The 17,987-nt window shown below is 38.8% G+C and overlaps 2 protein-coding genes across 2 annotated transcripts in view; one reads left to right on the plus strand and one right to left on the minus strand.

Annotated features, from left to right (window-relative positions):
• Nucleotides 1–4,174, minus strand: part of LOC137297012 (general transcription factor 3C polypeptide 1-like) — a 272,609-nt gene extending 268,435 nt beyond the window's left edge. Inside the window, exons 1-4 of the mRNA XM_067828957.1 lie at nucleotides 3,762–4,174; nucleotides 3,368–3,449; nucleotides 2,003–2,211; nucleotides 810–961 (exon numbers count right to left, since the gene is read on the minus strand). Of these exons, the coding sequence (XP_067685058.1) occupies nucleotides 810–961; nucleotides 2,003–2,211; nucleotides 3,368–3,425 (419 nt within the window). The 5' untranslated portion in view covers nucleotides 3,426–3,449; nucleotides 3,762–4,174. The remainder of the gene's footprint in view (nucleotides 1–809; nucleotides 962–2,002; nucleotides 2,212–3,367; nucleotides 3,450–3,761) is intronic.
• A 4,357-nt stretch (nucleotides 4,175–8,531) lies between these two features.
• LOC137296226 (transmembrane protein 115-like) lies at nucleotides 8,532–16,939 on the plus strand. The gene is made up of 3 exons (XM_067827965.1): nucleotides 8,532–9,263; nucleotides 9,759–9,932; nucleotides 11,742–16,939. Exons 1-3 carry the CDS (start codon nucleotides 8,560–8,562, stop codon nucleotides 11,977–11,979), a joined length of 1,116 nt encoding a protein of 371 aa, XP_067684066.1. The 5' UTR covers nucleotides 8,532–8,559; the 3' UTR covers nucleotides 11,980–16,939.
• The last annotated feature ends 1,048 nt before the right edge of the window (nucleotides 16,940–17,987 follow it).

Consider the following 17,987-nt stretch of genomic DNA (forward strand, 5'->3'; position numbering starts at 1 on the left):
TTTAACCACTAGGCTACCCTACCGCCACCATATTCATATGAAAATCATGTCCAATAAATACAACTTCCTTTTATTAATCAATGAAACAAAAGAGTAAAAAACACTTGAATGGAGAACAGTAATTTAACTACAGGATTCTTACATTGTTAAAAGTGGTAAGGATGATCATTTTGTGGTGAGTGAGTGAGTGAGTGAGTGAGTGAGTGAGTGAGTGAGTGAGTGAGTGAGTGAGTGAGTGAGTGAGTGAGTGAGATAATGTTGGGTATTGGTTCAATTTTCATGATCGATCACTGGAATATGAAAACGATCGGTCGTTGATTAATAATCAACCATGAAGTTAGTGTCTAACTTCCAGTCAAACATGTTTGTAAAAGTGGAAGCGATATGATAAAAGAATATTTCCCAGTCTTGGCACTGGCTGTTACGAGTCACATTTACTCATGTGAGCCAATCAGGGATCTCCTTGTCATGCATTAATATGGTTGCCTTTATAAAGAAATATTGACTAACAGGACCAGAGATGGATACACATGGTGTGATAAAAGTATTAAATGAGTGAAATTCACATTGAAAACAGTGTAACATACAGCCTTACATTGCACAAAAATGTAGGTACATATTAACCAATCATGATCAATCACAGATTTTACGATCGATTCCTTAATTACTTTTTACTAACGATCGATCATCGATGAAACTGATTAATCGGTACACCACTAGTGAGTGAGTGAGTGGAATTAAGTCTAGTCTTCTAACAAGCATAAGGTACTGATACCCCAATAAAAACCCTACACCTCATGGGCAATCACCTCTTTACAGCATCATCCAGTGACAATTTGATTTTCCACTCTCCATCTTGAACCTCATCTGTGACATCTTTCCTGGTTAGGAAGGTTTCACAAGACCCCTGCACGTCCTCACCTGTGATCATCTTGAGGGGGTAGATGTTGGGGCCAAGGTCCTGAAAAAATCAATATCTTCCACAACTCCGTCCTCCAATATCCACTCATAACATCGGCATCAGTTTACACCGGAAGTCAGATCAATATCCTGATACCCATTTCACAAAGTGTTTGCAGCACAGCTTCATTCATAAGAACAGTGAACTATGTTTTGTCACACTGACTAGTAATATATATAATTGCAGTACTTCAACAAGGGTTCTAGTCAAGTTAGAGTTGTCTCCCTCTCACTCTCTTTCGTGGGTGTTCATTTATTTTACCACTGTGTTATATCCCATGGAACATAGCAAAAACCATTGCTACCACTTCCAATGCCCACTCTTCCACTATTATTATTGAATTTGTCTTCCTCAAAAGCTTGAAATAAACAACCAATCAAAACAACTCTTTGAACAAGAATTTTGCATAAGTCCAAGTTCAAATGTGCACTTCATTCAATGTCTCTTTTAAAGCATTAAAATGATGAAGCCAAGAGCAGTGAGTGAGTGAGCCAGCAAAAGCCTTTGTCTCATGTATACAGAAAACAAGACAGAGATTCCTCCCTAAACATTCCTGTATAAAATACCCATCCCCAGCATGGTCTACACAACACTGAAATGAGTAACCAGAATGCATGTCCGAACAGAAAGGAAGCAGAAAAATATAATACCAAAAGATGCGGAACAATATACATTGTACCAAGGTCTGAAAAAAAAATGAAATAATAAATTATTACTGAAAAATAATGACTAAATATTACATCTCTGGACCCTTTACTATTTTATAACTTTTCACATTTCCTGCAATTCAACCTTTGAAATTAGCCCAAATGAAAAAAAATGTGGTTCTGATTATACATCTTCAAAAGATAGGGTAGGTAGATAGGAAAAGACAATGGTACCTGAAAACTTATTTCATTCATAACACTAAAAAAAAATAGGGTTGCCATCAGAATTCCAGCGTAATCAGAACCACATTTGCCTTTTATGGCCTTAGTAATTTTGGTTTGCTGTCCACTTTGTGCAACAGGTCGGGTACATCCCTGTCCCAGAACGACTCACTGTGTCAATCCAGAAGCCAGTGTCAGGATCAATGAAGTCAAATCTGTTCACATGGACAAGAGGTGGGCGGGGCTCCTGCATCTCATAGAATTGCAGGTCAGCATGACCTGCAAAGCTCTTCCACAGATACGTTTTAGACTTGTCATCAACAGTTATCTGAAACCCTTTCCTCTGCTCCAGCCTCGTCCATAACGTGGTCAACGTGATTCCTGGATAGAAAAGTGATGAGAACAGTTTGTGAGAGTTAAGTAGAACAGCTAGAACAATCTGGTAGGAGTGCCAGGTAAAAACTACTAAAACAGGCAGGTAGGATTGAGAACAAACCAGTCAGGTGGGGAATAAGATGAAGTAAGGTGAAATGGCGTTTAACATTGTTCTAAAATTTTGCTCATATGGCAACGGCATTGTGTATGTGTGGCTGCTTGTACTAGCCCAGACTTAACTTGACTCACTCTTATCCAACTACTCTGCTACCAGACACTCTCTAAACCAGATACTCAATAATATTTGTCTCTTAACCAACTGTCCTCTGACTAACTGCTTCCCAAAGCAATCACACTATAGGTAAAAGCTCCCATTATCAACACCTGCTGGACAGCAAACAGTTATTGACATATTTTAGAGGTATTTACAAAATTACTCCACTGTTTGGTAAAATAATGAAACAGAATTAATAGTGATACTGAATTAGTTATTCACCAGTGAGGCCAGACTGCGAAGGGAATCATGGCAGTATAAATAGAAGTTTTCTCACAACTAACTGTAACAGCTATCACATTTCTAAATTCTGATGCCATTTGGAAATAATTCATATAGTCACATCATACAGGAATCTTGAATAATTGATTGTGCAAGTATTTGAATGTTTTTTCTACAGTAGATGAAGAAGGAATGAAAGAATTAATGACTTGTGAACTTGAACTTGCTATTATGTAGGTTGTGGGACGTCCCCACAACTAAGTTAAATTTGTCTTATTGGGTTCATAACTTTATCTTTAATTTTTCCCTTGAGTTGCATACGTTGAAGAATTTTCTTTTGCTGTCCTTTATTATTGTTAAATGAAAAATACTGGAATGGCAATTGACCATAACTACACACATGTGACACTGGTGTATGGGTGACAGCTGTTATGCTGCAATAATCGTTCGGTAGCCAGTAGTGATCTACACCAATAGCCTTTACTGCATGAAAGGTGCCATTCGTGCTAAAAACAACAGTGACATATTGCTTAAGGCATTCTGGCTCATTTTGAAACAAAATTCCACCTCATTAACAATGATATCCAAATGGCTATAAAATATTATTATTTTTGTCCATAATTAAACTGATTTTATATAAAGTTTATTGGGATTTCATCAACTTACCATCCAGACCTTCCAAAGCAATCTCCTCAAGGATTTGTGTGAGAAAATCAAGCGACATCTTCTACTATTTCTTTTCAGTTTACTGCAAATAGAATATGGTTACTTAATAGGTGACAAAAAGTATTAATTTACAACTGAACATAGTTTTGAGAAACAAATTACAAACATTCACAAGCAAAATACATCATGTGGTCAACGTCATGTAAAGATGACAGTATTTATAAAACATATGTAATTATGAAAAATAAGAATGATTCATTATCGCGGTGTGTTTAGCATTTAGATGAAAAAAAAGTGTTAGGCCACAAGCTTGAGGTTTTATTGGGTTCGAACCGAGGACCTTTGTCCAACGCCGCATTTGACAGTTGTATGAAACATACAAATTATGGGTTACCTGCCGACACTGCAACAATGTCATCTACAATGTGGAAGACTGTAATGTTTTTGTTAAATCACTACCTAAAAGGCATAACCATAACTTAGCTGATCTTATTGCGATCATTTCATAATGTTCCACTGTGTGAAGGAAAGAACCGCCATATGCAGAAGCTTGACTACTTCCGATCAACTCGCCCTGAGCTTGCGCCCAAACTTCAACCTAACCCTGTCAAAACCTAATGCCTCAATAAATGTAATGTTCTCAAAGGTACAATATTTGAAACTGAGTAAAGGTATGATAAATACCAGGCATATTTTTCAAACGTTTCTTAACAAAGAGTATACATGTCTTAGTAATATATTTCAACAACTATTGTGATGAACACAGTGGGGACACACTACTGGGTGAGTTGACTTAAGTGATGTAGTACAGTTCGGCATATATAGGGGAGGTAATTCATACACACGCCTACTGACCGTTAAAAAAGAACAAAGTTTATACAGTTCGGCAATTGAGAATGAAACACCACACGAGAATAATTCTACAGCCAAACGTGCCTGCTACTTTGCAGGAATCAAGGTACGTGTTGTGTTTTTCAAGCATACATGAAGTAACAGCTGGAATGATAAATCCCATATCCCAAAGAGCCAGTTCTTTTTTTGTAATCAAATATCATTAGCCATACCTTACAAAGAACCTCCTCCTGTGCCAGGATTTTTTTTTATAGTAAAAGGTTTTAAAGTTAAATAAAATTGAGAAGTTGAGACACTTAATTTCCTCCTACTCCGCACTACTACTCATTTGCTTGCTTGTAGATGATCACGTCTTTTTCAAAATATGAAAGTATGTTTACTTAATAATTGATTGTTTGATACTGACACGTAAGTCCGTCATACTGGGACATAACCTATGTACGTACGTACCACTTGTTACTCAGATACAGGTTATTATTGCACTTTACAAAGTGGTGAAATGTAGCATATGTACAGATTCTAGTACTTTTTTTCACTGGATTGTCTGATCAAGACTTGCATATTTTCAGACCGACGCCATAATATTATAGCTGAAATACTGCCGAACGAGGAGTAAAACAGAAACAGTTTAAAGAATAGCTCTTTTGTGTTCAAATCTTCGTGGTCCTTGGTTTCAATGACAAGTGTGAATTGATGTAATACATTGTTGGTAATCATGCACTGGATTATTGTTTTCAGCCGATGTTTAATTTACATCAAAATCTTGTGTGGGGGTTATTTTTCTGTTTTCTGAAGATCGAATGAAAACGCTGTTTCCAGTTAAACTTATCCTCAGTATGTTTCGTTACACTCCACTACTGAGTCTAACAAAACCTCATGGGAGGTCGCTTCAGGTAACCTTTGAGACTGACCAATCAGAACACAGCTTACCAAATCGCAAAAGTGGACACTCGCATACACCTTTTGAACGTTTTATCTCGAAAAGGTTCGTACCCGAACGATTCCGAATGCTATTTAGCGTACCCTCGCTTACGGGTGACGCACACGGCGTACGTACAACCATGACGGTGAGTAAACAGTCGCTGGAAATGGTGTTTTTGGCATTTTCAAGGATGTCATCTTGTGGAAATATTAGCTAATGGTAACCATGTCACCAGAAACCCCAACGCGTATATACTGCAGGTCGAATAATTGTGTTACATGCGGATTTTTGTTTGTGGAGAGATCTGTGTCACTGACCTCGATATTTTGAAAGTCCCTCCGAGCCCTAAATAGTAGCCTTTGTCTGATTGGTAAAATCTATTTAACCGTCTCGCATTTGAGTGGACTGTCATTGGTTGCTCAAAGGTTACCTGACGCGACCTTCTACTAGGTTTTGTTAGACTCAGTGGTGGAGTGTAACGAAATACACTGAGACTAAGTTTACTTAGACTGACGCTGTTTCGTATCAAGCTGAAAAGTAGTATTGATTCATTTCTCTTTATTTCATTCGTCTTTGTTGCTTTCGTTCACATAGCACCTTAACGACATCCGTCTTCCCCGCCCTGGCAAATGGTAAAGTCAACGGTATATCTTATTCAAAATCTAAAAAATCAGAAATAAATCCTACAGCCAGATTCGTTCGAACCATAACACCCATAGATCCATTTATATAAACGGATCCAAGGATGATGTCAAAGTTATTGGATCCAAGACTGTCTCCACAGGAACAGTAGTTGCATTTTCAAAAAGCTATCTTTGTGGCTTTAACCTTCATCAAACAACTAAACCATTCAAACCTTAATGATGGTAAAGAGTTCAGGGCCGTTGTTTGTGACATCAGTAAGGGTTTTGATATAAAGGCATAATATCACAAGCATTGTCACTAAGGTGACAAAATCAACCGCCGCAGATTATTAAATCAAACTTCGTTGCTGAAACCTTCAAAATGGTCGCAATGACCATGAAAATGACGCGAAGGTCACCAAAATCGACTGGGCCCAATACCATCTGTAGATGAAGCTTGGTGTCAACTATGAAGAAAATCCAGTGACCGGTTCTTGAGATATCTCGTTGACAAGCTAAACATTTAGGTGAACATGCTGAAACGTTCTAAGTGTCAGTGTGACCTTGTAAATGATGTAAAGGTCAGCAGAATCAACGGGGCCCTATGCCATCCTTAGATAAAGCTTGTTGTCAAATATGAAAAAAATCCAGCCACTGGTTCTTGAGATACCTCGCTGACAAGGGTAAAAGGTTAAAGTCCCCGTGTGACCTTGAAATGAAGGTCACCTTTCTCATACTGTGATGAACCTGGGTACCAAATATGAAAAGAATGTAGGCAACCGTTATTTATTCCATTTCGTACGGACTGACGGACAGAGTCAAATACTATATCCCCCGTTTCGCACTAAACGCGCTGCGGGGATAAAGGCATAAAACCTAGGGCATCGAAGGATCTCTTTTGAATTTGTTTGAAAGTTACCCAGAAAACAGTTCACAAAACATTGTCATTAATGGATACTGCTCTGATCAAAAACTGTACTCGCTGGCGTACCCCAAGGTTTCGTCTTGGGACCACTCCTCTTCATGGTGTACATCAACGATACAGTTGATGGGATCAGGGATACTCTATAACATAAACCGAATCTCAATCTGAGCAGAAAAGTAACAGGTTAACGTGAACCGTTATGAAACAGGCACAGTAAGTTTTCCTCGCAGTAATAGAACTCATGCGATTCCGACGTTAAATATGAACCAAACCCCGATACATGAAGTCCAAAATCATAAACATCAAGGCATAACCTTTCAGAGTGATTGTGCATGTAAGGTCATATTGACGATATTGTTGACAAAGTCAGTCCCATGATAAACTGTCGTCGAGGTTTCGAATATCGCCTTTCTAGGAAAACACCCAAAACCATGTACACGCCATTCGTAAAACCGATATTTGATTACTGTTGTTATGTTTGTGCTAACTGTAGGAGTGATCAATCTCCGCACCATACGTGGCGCCGTTCGCGGACCTAGTCATCGAAAATCATATGTTGAAAGTAACTTTAAACCATTAAAAGAAACAAGGCGTAACATCAAATTGGTAAAATTCTATAAAATGAACATCAACCTCGCCCCTAGCTACGCATGCGACCTTGTACCTAAAACGGTCTCTGACAACAGTCAGTACAATCTCAGAAACGATGCCAAGTTACAAACAATAAGCTGCAGGACAAAAACACATGAAAAACCTTTCCTACCAGACACAATTATAACTTAGAATTCGTTACCCTGACGACTTTGTGAATGCAATGGGCGAATTTAAAACTCTGTAAATAAACTATGAATCCAATATCTTGACCTGAATTAAGGTAGTCAAACTTGTATGTACACAGTCGTCTCAAGTTCGGTTGCAGTGATATATCAACTAACGCTAAAAGCGCTTGTATATAGATACCACAAGGAAATATGTTAATATTCACGATCTCTTTACATGTAATTCAAATACTGCCATTAGAAATAACGCATACGTTTGCACCATATACGTTTATGTAAATGGCCGAGCCACTCAAACAAATCCATCATTTTCTCGGTTTCATTGTCTTGCCATCGAGCACTTCAAAATGAGGGGCGGTCGGGTAGATTAGTGGATAAGGCGTTCGCTCATCACATCGAAGACTCGGGTTCGATTCCCTACAAGAGTAATAACGTCGGAAACCCATTCGTATTAGTGTCCCGCCGCTGTGATATTGCTGGAATAAAACAGCCAGTGACTGTGGATATTTACCATCCCGACTAGCCATAAATTATGAACTGTCCCTCAGTACGTGTATCTCCGCTGCTTGAATCTAAATTCCTTGACTTCTTTGAGAGGCATTTAAATTCGGTGCCATGACTATTTCTATGACTTTTCTGCTGTTAGTGAATAATAATGTCATAAATGCATGCGTATTTTGAGAAGTTCATGTGTGCTTGAAATGTATACGCATGCAGACCTGTAACTGGTTACGTTTCTACATGGCTCAAATAATGCAGATGCGACGTAAAACTCAAATCAACTCAACTGCTTCGGTTCAATGTGATACAGTGATCAGTATGATAAAACCACGGATAATCCACACGTTGATAAGACAAAGGGCAGAGCCAAACCGTTTCTGTCTTTGTCAGTGATATATTTCGCTTGCATATTTTAGAGACGAAAGTACGGCCAATATGAACCATCTTGGCCAGTGCCCAAACACTTTACCCAGGCGATGCTGAGTACTTGTTTTCCAAGGAAAGGGAGGTAATCTTCATAACAAATGCACGTGGAGAGTCGCGGAGTTCGGCATATGTTGACGTCATCATTGTTACCGTCACGATGCAAGATGGCGACGTCCATGGCACAGAACAAACTTCCCTTCCTGAAAGAGCAAATGTCAGCTGCTTTCGGAAAAAGCAGCGTTGTCGTGAAATTCGTAGCAGTGTCCGTGACACTTGGCTACCTTCTCTCATTTCTGACATATGTAGTGTCCTTCGTTACCATAAATCCAGGGTTTGCCATGCCCCCGAATTTTAGTTTTTACTCGTTTTTCACCTACTGTTTCATCGAGTTTCATTTCTGGGATGTTCTCATCGACATCGCGGTTGTCATTCTGTGTGGCAAGCTGTTGGAGCCTTTGTGGGGTGCTTTGGACATGCTCATCTTTTTCCTGATTGTTAATATTGCTGTTGGGATCCTCACAGCTATGTGTTATTTGCTAGTCTACCTAGTTACCGAGGACGAGCGTATCTTGTTCACAGTGAATATTCACGGAATGGCAGGCTATATTGCTGGATTTTCTGTGGCAGTAAAACAGGTGATGCCTGATCACATTTTAGTTACATCTCCCTTTGGCAAACTGAGAAACACTCACATTCCACTTTTGCTATTTATCATCTCAATCGTTCTGCAACTGGTTCATGTGCTGGATGGACCATATCCCATCTTGTTTGGATGGGGGATAGTTGTGTCTTGGGTGTACCTGAGATTCTACCAGAAACACAGCAACGGAAACAGAGGTGACATGGCTGATAACTTTACATTTGCAAGGTAATTCTCAACACATATAACCTGTTGAATGATCAACCGTAAACGATATATGATTTTGTGGATAATTATGTGTCACTGTCATTTGTTTAAAGCAAAGTCTTTCAAGTTCCATTAGGCCCAGTAACCTGTTTAAACAACAGTCCATGCAGGGCTGAACTAAATGCTAAGAGCCATGTTTGGGCTAGTAGGGTAAATGTACTACAACTACAGTGATCATATTGTGCTGTTAATTTCCCCATATAGCACTCAAGGTTGAAGTGTGATAATGTGTAATGAGAGTTTTCACATACTAAAACAAAAAGCTATGTTCAAGTAAACTGTGATTTATTTAGGGCAAGAAGGTGTCATTATGTTATCATAGGCATTGGTTTGTTTTCATCAATCAAATCAAATTCATAACAGCTGCCAGGCTTTTTGAAAGTGAGTATATTACATATACTTATCAGCTATTGATTTTGAGTAATGTTATCACTTGTAAAATTGCTTGATTTGTAGCTTCTTTCCACGACAAGTTCAACCGTTGATAGCTATATTATCAAATACCGTCTTCATGGGACTGGTGAGGATCAAGCTGTGTAAGAAACCGCAGAGGCGATATGATGTGAGCTCCCCGTCAACTATCACTATTAGCCTCCCAGGGACTGACCCACAGGATGCTGAGAGGAGGAGGTGAGTTGTACTCAAGAGATTGTGTAGAAGGAGACCGATTATAACTATAGTGTTAGAGGAGGATGGTTGTATTTTAGTCACTGTGTGAAAGAAGGAGGAGAATTGTATTCATGGGATTGTGTGAAAGGAGACCGATTGTAATGACTTGATTGTGAGAGGAGGATGGTTGCACTTAGTCACTATGTGAGAAAAGAAGGTGAGTTATAGTTTGAGAGACCGATTGTAAACAGTTGAAGGAGACCGATTGCAATGATTTACTTGTGACAGGAGGATGGTTGTACTGATGTGATTTTAGTCACTGTTTTAGGGAATGACAGTTTTACTGTTTTGATTTTGTAAGGTTGATGGTTGAACTAATGTGATTGTGTGAGAATGACAGTTTTACTGTTTTGATTGTGTGAGGTTGACAGCTGTACTGATGTGAATGTGTGAGGATGACAGTTGTACTGATGTGATTGTGTGAGAATGACAGTTGTACTGATGTGATTGTGTGAGGATGACAGTTGTACTGATGTGATTGTGTGAGGATGACAGCTGTACTGATGTGAATGTGTGAGGATGACAGTTGTACTGATGTGAATGTGTGAGGATGACAGTTGTACTGATGTGATTGTGTGAGGATGACAGTTGTACTGATGTGATTGTGTGAGAATGACAGTTGTACTGATGTGATTGTGTGAAGATGACAGTTGTACTGATGTTATTGTGTGAGGATGAGAGTCTTACTGATGTGAATGTGTGAGGATGACAGTTGTACTGATGTGAATGTGTGAGGATGACAGTTGTACTGATGTGAATGTGTGAGGATGACAGTTGTACTGATGTGATTGTGTGAGGATGACAGTTGTACTGATGTGATTATGTGAGGATGACAGTTGTACTGATGTGAATGTGTGAGGATGACAGTTGTACTGATGTGAATGTGTGAGGATGACAGTTGTACTGATGTGATTGTGTGAGAATGACAGTTGTACTGATGTGATTGTGTGAGGATGACAGTTGTACTGATGTGATTGTGTGAGGATGAGAGTCTTACTGATGTGGATGTGTGAGGATGACAGTTGTACTGATGTGAATGTGTTAGGATGACAGTTGTACTGATGTGGATGTGTGAGGATGACAGTTGTACTGATGTGAATGTGTGAGGATGACAGTTGTATTAATGTGATTGTGTGAGGATGACAGTCTTACTGATGTGATTGTGTGAGGATGACAGTTGTACTGATGTGATTATGTGAGGATGACAGTTGTACTGATGTGAATGTGTGAGGATGACAGTTGTACTGATGTGAATGTGTGAGGATGACAGTTGTACTGATGTGAATGTGTGAGGATGACAGTTGTACTGATGTGATTGTGTGAGGATGACAGTTGTACTGATGTGATTGTGTGAGGATGACAGTTGTACTGATGTGAATGTGTGAGGATGACAGTTGTACTGATGTGATTGTGTGAGAATGACAGTTGTACTGATGTGAATGTGTGAGGATGACAGTTGTACTGATGTGAATGTGTGAGGATGACAGTTGTACTGATGTGAATGTGTGAGGATGACAGTTGTACTGATGTGAATGTGTGAGGATGACAGTTGTACTGATGTGAATGTGTGAGGATGACAGTTGTACTGATGTGATTGTGTGAGGATGACAGTTGTACTGATGTGAATGTGTGAGGATGACAGTTGTACTGATGTGAAGTGTGAGGACAGTTTTACTGTTAAGATAGTGTGAGCAGAGTTACAGGAGGACATAATTTGGTGAATCTGATAACACGAGTGAAGTTACACTGATGTCCAATCTTCATTTTCAGGCAACTTGCACTGAAGGCTCTCAACGAGAGGTTGAGTAAGGGTGAGAGTCCTGCCAACTGGCCATCCATGGAGGATGACAGTGCCAGCACCGAGCAGTCTCAGAACTCCTCCCCAGAGAAGAGCGTCAAGCCAGCTCCAGTTGTAGTTCCAGTGCCTGAAAAACCAGCAACACCTGAACAACTTCCTGTTCCCAACTTTGCAGAGAATGCTCGTGAAACTTCCCAGGAGAAGACATAGGAGGCTAGTTGTGTTCTTGTGTGAGACTGTGATTTGTGTGGGTGTGATGAAGGTTTATGTATGGACTCTCTGCCTGTTAGATTACACTGGGGTGATTAGCTTAGTAACACTGATCAGATTGTCATGAAAACTCTTAAAACTCTTCTTGGGTAAAACATTAGCATGGCTGTGTGTAATATTTTGCATGTAACAAATACCCTCTAGCTGACCAGCTCACAGCATAGAGAGGATGGTGTAATGTTAATTACATGAGAGATGAGATCTGGTGCTTTCTTATCTTCTTTTTAGGCCATTGAAGGAGTCAAGTATAAGATTAAATCTGAAACCAAGTCAGGTGCCCTCAAGCGTGAGGTGAGGTGTCGCAGATCAGAGGATTGCCCTTCAGCTATCCCGGTCTGAGATCAGAGCTGGACACCTACAGGACATTACAGCAATTTTCTTTCATGGGTGCTTCACAGGAAATATAATGCTGAATTGAACAGTCATTATATCTATAATCAGATGTGTTAAAGGTAATCATTGAGTCAAACCAACAGATCGGAGGACATTATGTGCCACTTGACCCAATGCGTCACATGAAAATTCTCTCTAATATTTCACTCCAAACAAACAGTACATTTTGCTATGCTCTTTTGTTATGAACGTCTGCATCTATGATATTTGTTTGGTGGCTTCTTGACTCCTTGTTTATCTTGTGTAATGAACCAAACTATGTCCTAAAATAATGCCAGTGTGTTTATTCTTGTTTCCTGGAGCCATGTTTTTTTAACAACAACCCATGAAGATTCAGGTTAGAGTTGATCTTCAGTAACCACTGTTTGTTGTAAGAGGCGACTAACAGGATCAGATGGTCAGGCATGCTGAACTGGTTGATACATCATCTTATCCCAATTGCATAGATCAATGCTCATGCTGTTGATCACTGGATTGTCTGGTCCAGGGTTGATTATTTACAGACAGCAGCCATATAGCTGGAATTTTGCTGAGTCTCTTACTGTTTAAGAAACAACTAAGCACTGGTAAAAGCCATAACTCTTCAAAAGTTTTTCAACTGTAACTTTTGACAATCTGTTCAGTGTTCTATTTCGGGTAATCTTACTTAATGGACTATCTTCGGGATGTGGGTATCTTCACTATCTGTTGCTGTCATATATGCTCCTGAATGTTTTGTACAAAGAGTTTCCAGTAAACCACCCTTGGATATATCATGCAGGTCATTACTACCTTATTCTCTATAATGAGTAAACTGAGTTCTATGTGCACTTATAAAATAAGTTACTTAATAATACAATCCACAGAGTTTCAGAGATAGAGTGGTAAAGAGGGAACTTCAAACGTCAACTGAAGCAACTGAAGTTTCTGCCAGTATTAACAATGTGATTGTGACCATGTGTAGTCTGCTGTTTCCTGTAATATTTGAACAATAAAATACTGACCAACTGAAGTTTTGGTCTTAGTATAGGGTGCTTGTGAAAATTACTTACACCTTTGTGTATAATTCTAACAGGGCACTTGATATGGCAAATAGGGTAGTAAACACAAAAAAAAATCTTTAACTGGTACGTAATCTTGTGTAGCAGTAGTGTTATTAGGTCCGCTTTAAGTTATGGTGTGCTCGGACAGGTTATTCATTTCGTTTGAGACAGATGAGATGTATACACTTAATGCTTCAGACATTCTTCGAGCATTTATGGTAGGTGTTTTGAGGGGCTTAGCTCAGATTTGGATCTACGTTTGCAGGTTTTTTCAGATTGCAGCTTTGATTTAATTGGTCAGCATTTCTGTATGGTGTTTATCAGCAGCATATTTTAAAATGAATATTTCATTTGCCATATTTTGAGTTTTATATAGATTTGAATCTCTTTTTGTTCCAAATCTCAGTAAAAAGGAGTTATGATATTTTGGATTATGAAGATATGTAACATTCCGTCATGATTCTGGTACATTTTCAAGGGGATGGTGGGGCAGCCCAATAGTTAAAGCAACCGCAAGTCACACGGAAATATGAACTCTACATGTGTGGCCAGAACAACCTTTTTGTATGGACAAAATTGTTGTATCATGTAGTGTGACATGCCCATTACCTGAATGAGATCAGATGAAATACAGGTACATTGTTTAGGTCAGCTGATCCACCTGTATTATGAAGATGGTCTAAAACCAAGTTTATTTTTTCAAACCGTAACAAATTTTGAACCTGATTTATAGAAACGGTGAATGTAACGGATATGATTCATATCCAGCTTCTTCAAAAGTAGCTTGTATGTGTAGTGTCAGATTATAGTGTTTTTCCTAAAGACGGAAGCCAAAGTGAAGTAGCCACTGTGGACAGCTGATTGTAGGCTGATTATTTATATAGGAAGGCCAAGGTGTTTGTTCTATTTTTAGATACTCGTCAAGGCCATGTAGTATATTTTGCCACTGGAAACAGATAGAGACAGAACTGGGAGAAAATTGATGTTTGTGGAGCCAACAGTTCTGAGGCAGATTGTTGCTGAAAATGTTAAAGTTGGATGTTTATGTTAACTATTTCATTATGTTGATGTCTTCATTTGCAAGGAGTGCTGGGTGTACAGACAGTTTGGTGTTGTTGTTTTTTCATATTGTGATTTTATTGAAATTATGTACATATATTATATGTATTATTTACAGTTTGTATGAAATCATGTGTTTAGTCATGGCATCATTGTGTACATGTTCAGCTATATAAACCCAGTTGTTTCACTACATTCGGCCAATAGCAGCTGAATATTCGATGCTTGCCTTTCACTCAACTTCTACATTAAGACCAGTCAAATAGAATGTAGTTTATATTTTTATGTTTGTAATTTTGAACTAAGGTTTTGGTACTGATCAGTGTAGTCTCCTGAATTGTTTTGGTCAGAAGGCTACAGGTAGTTTCCCAAATAAAAATGTGTATTTAGGGTCAGTCCAGTTTTTGTTCCTGTATTGCAAGCCCAGCAAAACACTTTTTCAACACCAACACCAACACCAACACCAACACCAACACCAACACCAACACCAACACCAACACCAACACTGTTGTAGCTTTACTTCCTACAGAGTTAGGGATGGTGGGATAGCCAAGAGGTTAAACCGTCCACTCGTAATATAGATGAGTCGATTCCCCACATGGCCACAATAAGTGAAGCATATTTCTGGCATCCCATTGCAGGAATATCGCTGAAAGTGACATAAAACTCCACTCACTCCCATAGAGTAAAGTCTGTGTAGTGACACCTTGTTCTTCAGGAGTGCTTGATCCACGAACCTTGTCTTCTGGACACTTTGCTGAGAACCTAAACATACGTTTGCAGCAACATATAACTCTTTTCCCCATGTCCAGTAGCTCTACTTTGACATATTTTCACTAGGAATGCTTCAGTCTAGTTGTGGAAGGTTTCATTGTACATAGTTTAATCATAAAGTAAAAATAATTGTTTTTCTTTAGTTTATGAAAATAGGCTATTTACATGTATAAATCAGCTTAGATAGGCTTACTGACAAATGGACACAGCCATGGTAACCTTGAGTAAAGAAATCAGAGACTCAAGTTGTTCTTTCACATCCTTACATAAACATGATGTACAGTTACACTTGGAAATATGAAATCATAACAAGCATGTCATTGTTGACTTTCCATGTATTTCATACTATGAGCTATATTTTGGACCAGTGGTGTATATATGTGCTTACAGTTGTTTCCTCTGCGTATGTTACTGTGTGGAAACAGATGGTCTTGTTCTCTGTGAAGGTAGCTTTTATTGGAAATCATTTTATACTGATTTAAGTGTATTTGTCTATTGAGGTACAAAAGTAAAAACAGATTGTCAGTTCTTATGAATTAATAAGTCAACAACAATAAATACACAGATTGTAATTTAATCAGCAACACTTAAAAACCAGGTGCTTGTACTGGTTGAAGTTGTCAACACTATGCTGGAGCGTAAGTTCCACCCACTCTAGTGTTAGCCAATCAGGAGACGGCAGTGCATTTGGTTTAATGAGTTTGGCTTCCTGAGAGTTTACTTTGTGTTGATAGCCTATGAAATGACATGGAGTCACTATATTATCAATCAGAATGTGGAATTTGATTCAAGAATAAATTTATTGTTATGATATGTGAAATATTAAATGTGGCAAAGAACAGTTATAGGACCAGTTCAGGAGCTTAATCTCGCGTTCATGAGGTAGGTAATGTTTCAAGGATGTTTATTTGTACTTTGTCATGATGGCTGCAGTTCCAGTTCTTTATGTACATTGCTCAATATATGAATACAGACAATAGAACTATGAAAAATATCTGTTATGGACGACTGGCCAGTGATAAATCAGATCACCTGATAATTCATTTTGAAATCACCCAGGTTTGATTTCCCACATGGGTTCAATGTGTGAAGCCCAATTCTGGTGACCCTTGCTGTGATATTGCAGGAATATTGCTAAAAGAGGCACAAAACTAAACGCACTATTAGCTCATTCACTGGTTCAGCGTGAGAAATTCTCAACTCCCTGGGAAGGTTACAACCCAAGGTGCATTACATATCATGTTACAAAAGATGTTTAAACTATAACTGTTGATCATTTTGATAGCATAAACCTTGGATGACCTTTCACAACTGTTGCATGTCTACCAGATTTCACAAGAAAATCCCATGTTTTTGACTCTTTAAGTTTATATTATAATGCCGTTTTCTGTACATGTTGCTATCATGTTGTTGGGTACAAATCACAAACTATCTGTTTCACTGTTTTCAACATGTGTTGTGTCCCCTCATTGGGTACCTGTACATACAGTGTGTATTATATGTAGTACTTCAAGTGGTTGCTGTCATAAAGGCATGTTACACTGTCTGGAAGCAGTATTTATATGTAACCATGGTAACTGTGGAGATACATAATTTTATAATTTTTGTCAAATACTCTCAAAGATGAATATTTAAAGTTGCTTGTAAACTAATGATTGTTTGTTTTCTTTTGCTGGAAGTGGACATCATAAAGTGAAGGGGTATCATTAAGGGTAAAGAGTAATCAATATTTTTTGTTATGTGAAAACAGATCTTTACCACAGATTCGTGGTAATTTGGCAGGGATAGATGAGGTGAGGTGAAAAAGAATATTTTGCTTGTGCATGTGTTTGCATGGGTGCTTGTACTATCCCAGACTTAAGCTGGTTTCATGCTACAAGCTCACTGAGATACGATGCTGCAGTTAAGCATGAATACCCCCTCAGACACATTATACTGACTCCAGGCTGAACAGTCCTTGTACCCATTAATGCCAGGTGTCTGGCAGGTACCATATTTTAAAAACTTTTGATATGATTGTGCTGGGGATTGAACCCGCAACCTTCCGCTCTCCGTGCAGATGCTGTAACCACTACACCACAGAGACAGTCCTGTATGGGAATAGTGCATTTGCCGTGCTGTTCACTACAAATGCAGCTTCATGTAGTTTGTTTTATTATTCTTTAAGGAAATCAGATCCAGGGGACTAAATTTGTTTCTTGTTTAAGACAAAAGTCAGCAGTTTTCCACCTATATGACAGTCATTGCAAATAATTGAGTCTGGACCAGACAATCCAGTTGTTGACATCAAGAGCATTGATCTACACTATTGGGATACAATCGTATGCCCATTAGTTGCGTCTTGCGACAAGGATGGGTCACTGAAGACCAGTTCTAATTGGGAACTCACAGGTCCTTTCACCTGGGTTTACTGACTGGTGAAAGATTAGTTCGACCCAGTGGTTTGGACCATAGACAGTCTAAGTAAACATATCCTCAGTACTTTTCAGTACACTCCACTACTAAGTGTAACAAAGCCTTAAGAGAGGTCACATCAGGTAACCTTTGAGATTGATCAATCAGAACACAGCTTACCAAATCACAAAAGTGGACATTTGCACATACCTTTTGAACTTCTTATCTCGAAAAGGTTCATACACGAACGATTCTGAATGCTATGTAGCGTACGCTTTGCTTCCAGGTGATGCACATGGCATACGT

The sequence above is a fragment of the Haliotis asinina genome, chromosome 9 (genome assembly GCF_037392515.1).
Source record: "Haliotis asinina isolate JCU_RB_2024 chromosome 9, JCU_Hal_asi_v2, whole genome shotgun sequence".
NCBI classification, from domain to species: domain Eukaryota; kingdom Metazoa; phylum Mollusca; class Gastropoda; order Lepetellida; family Haliotidae; genus Haliotis; species Haliotis asinina.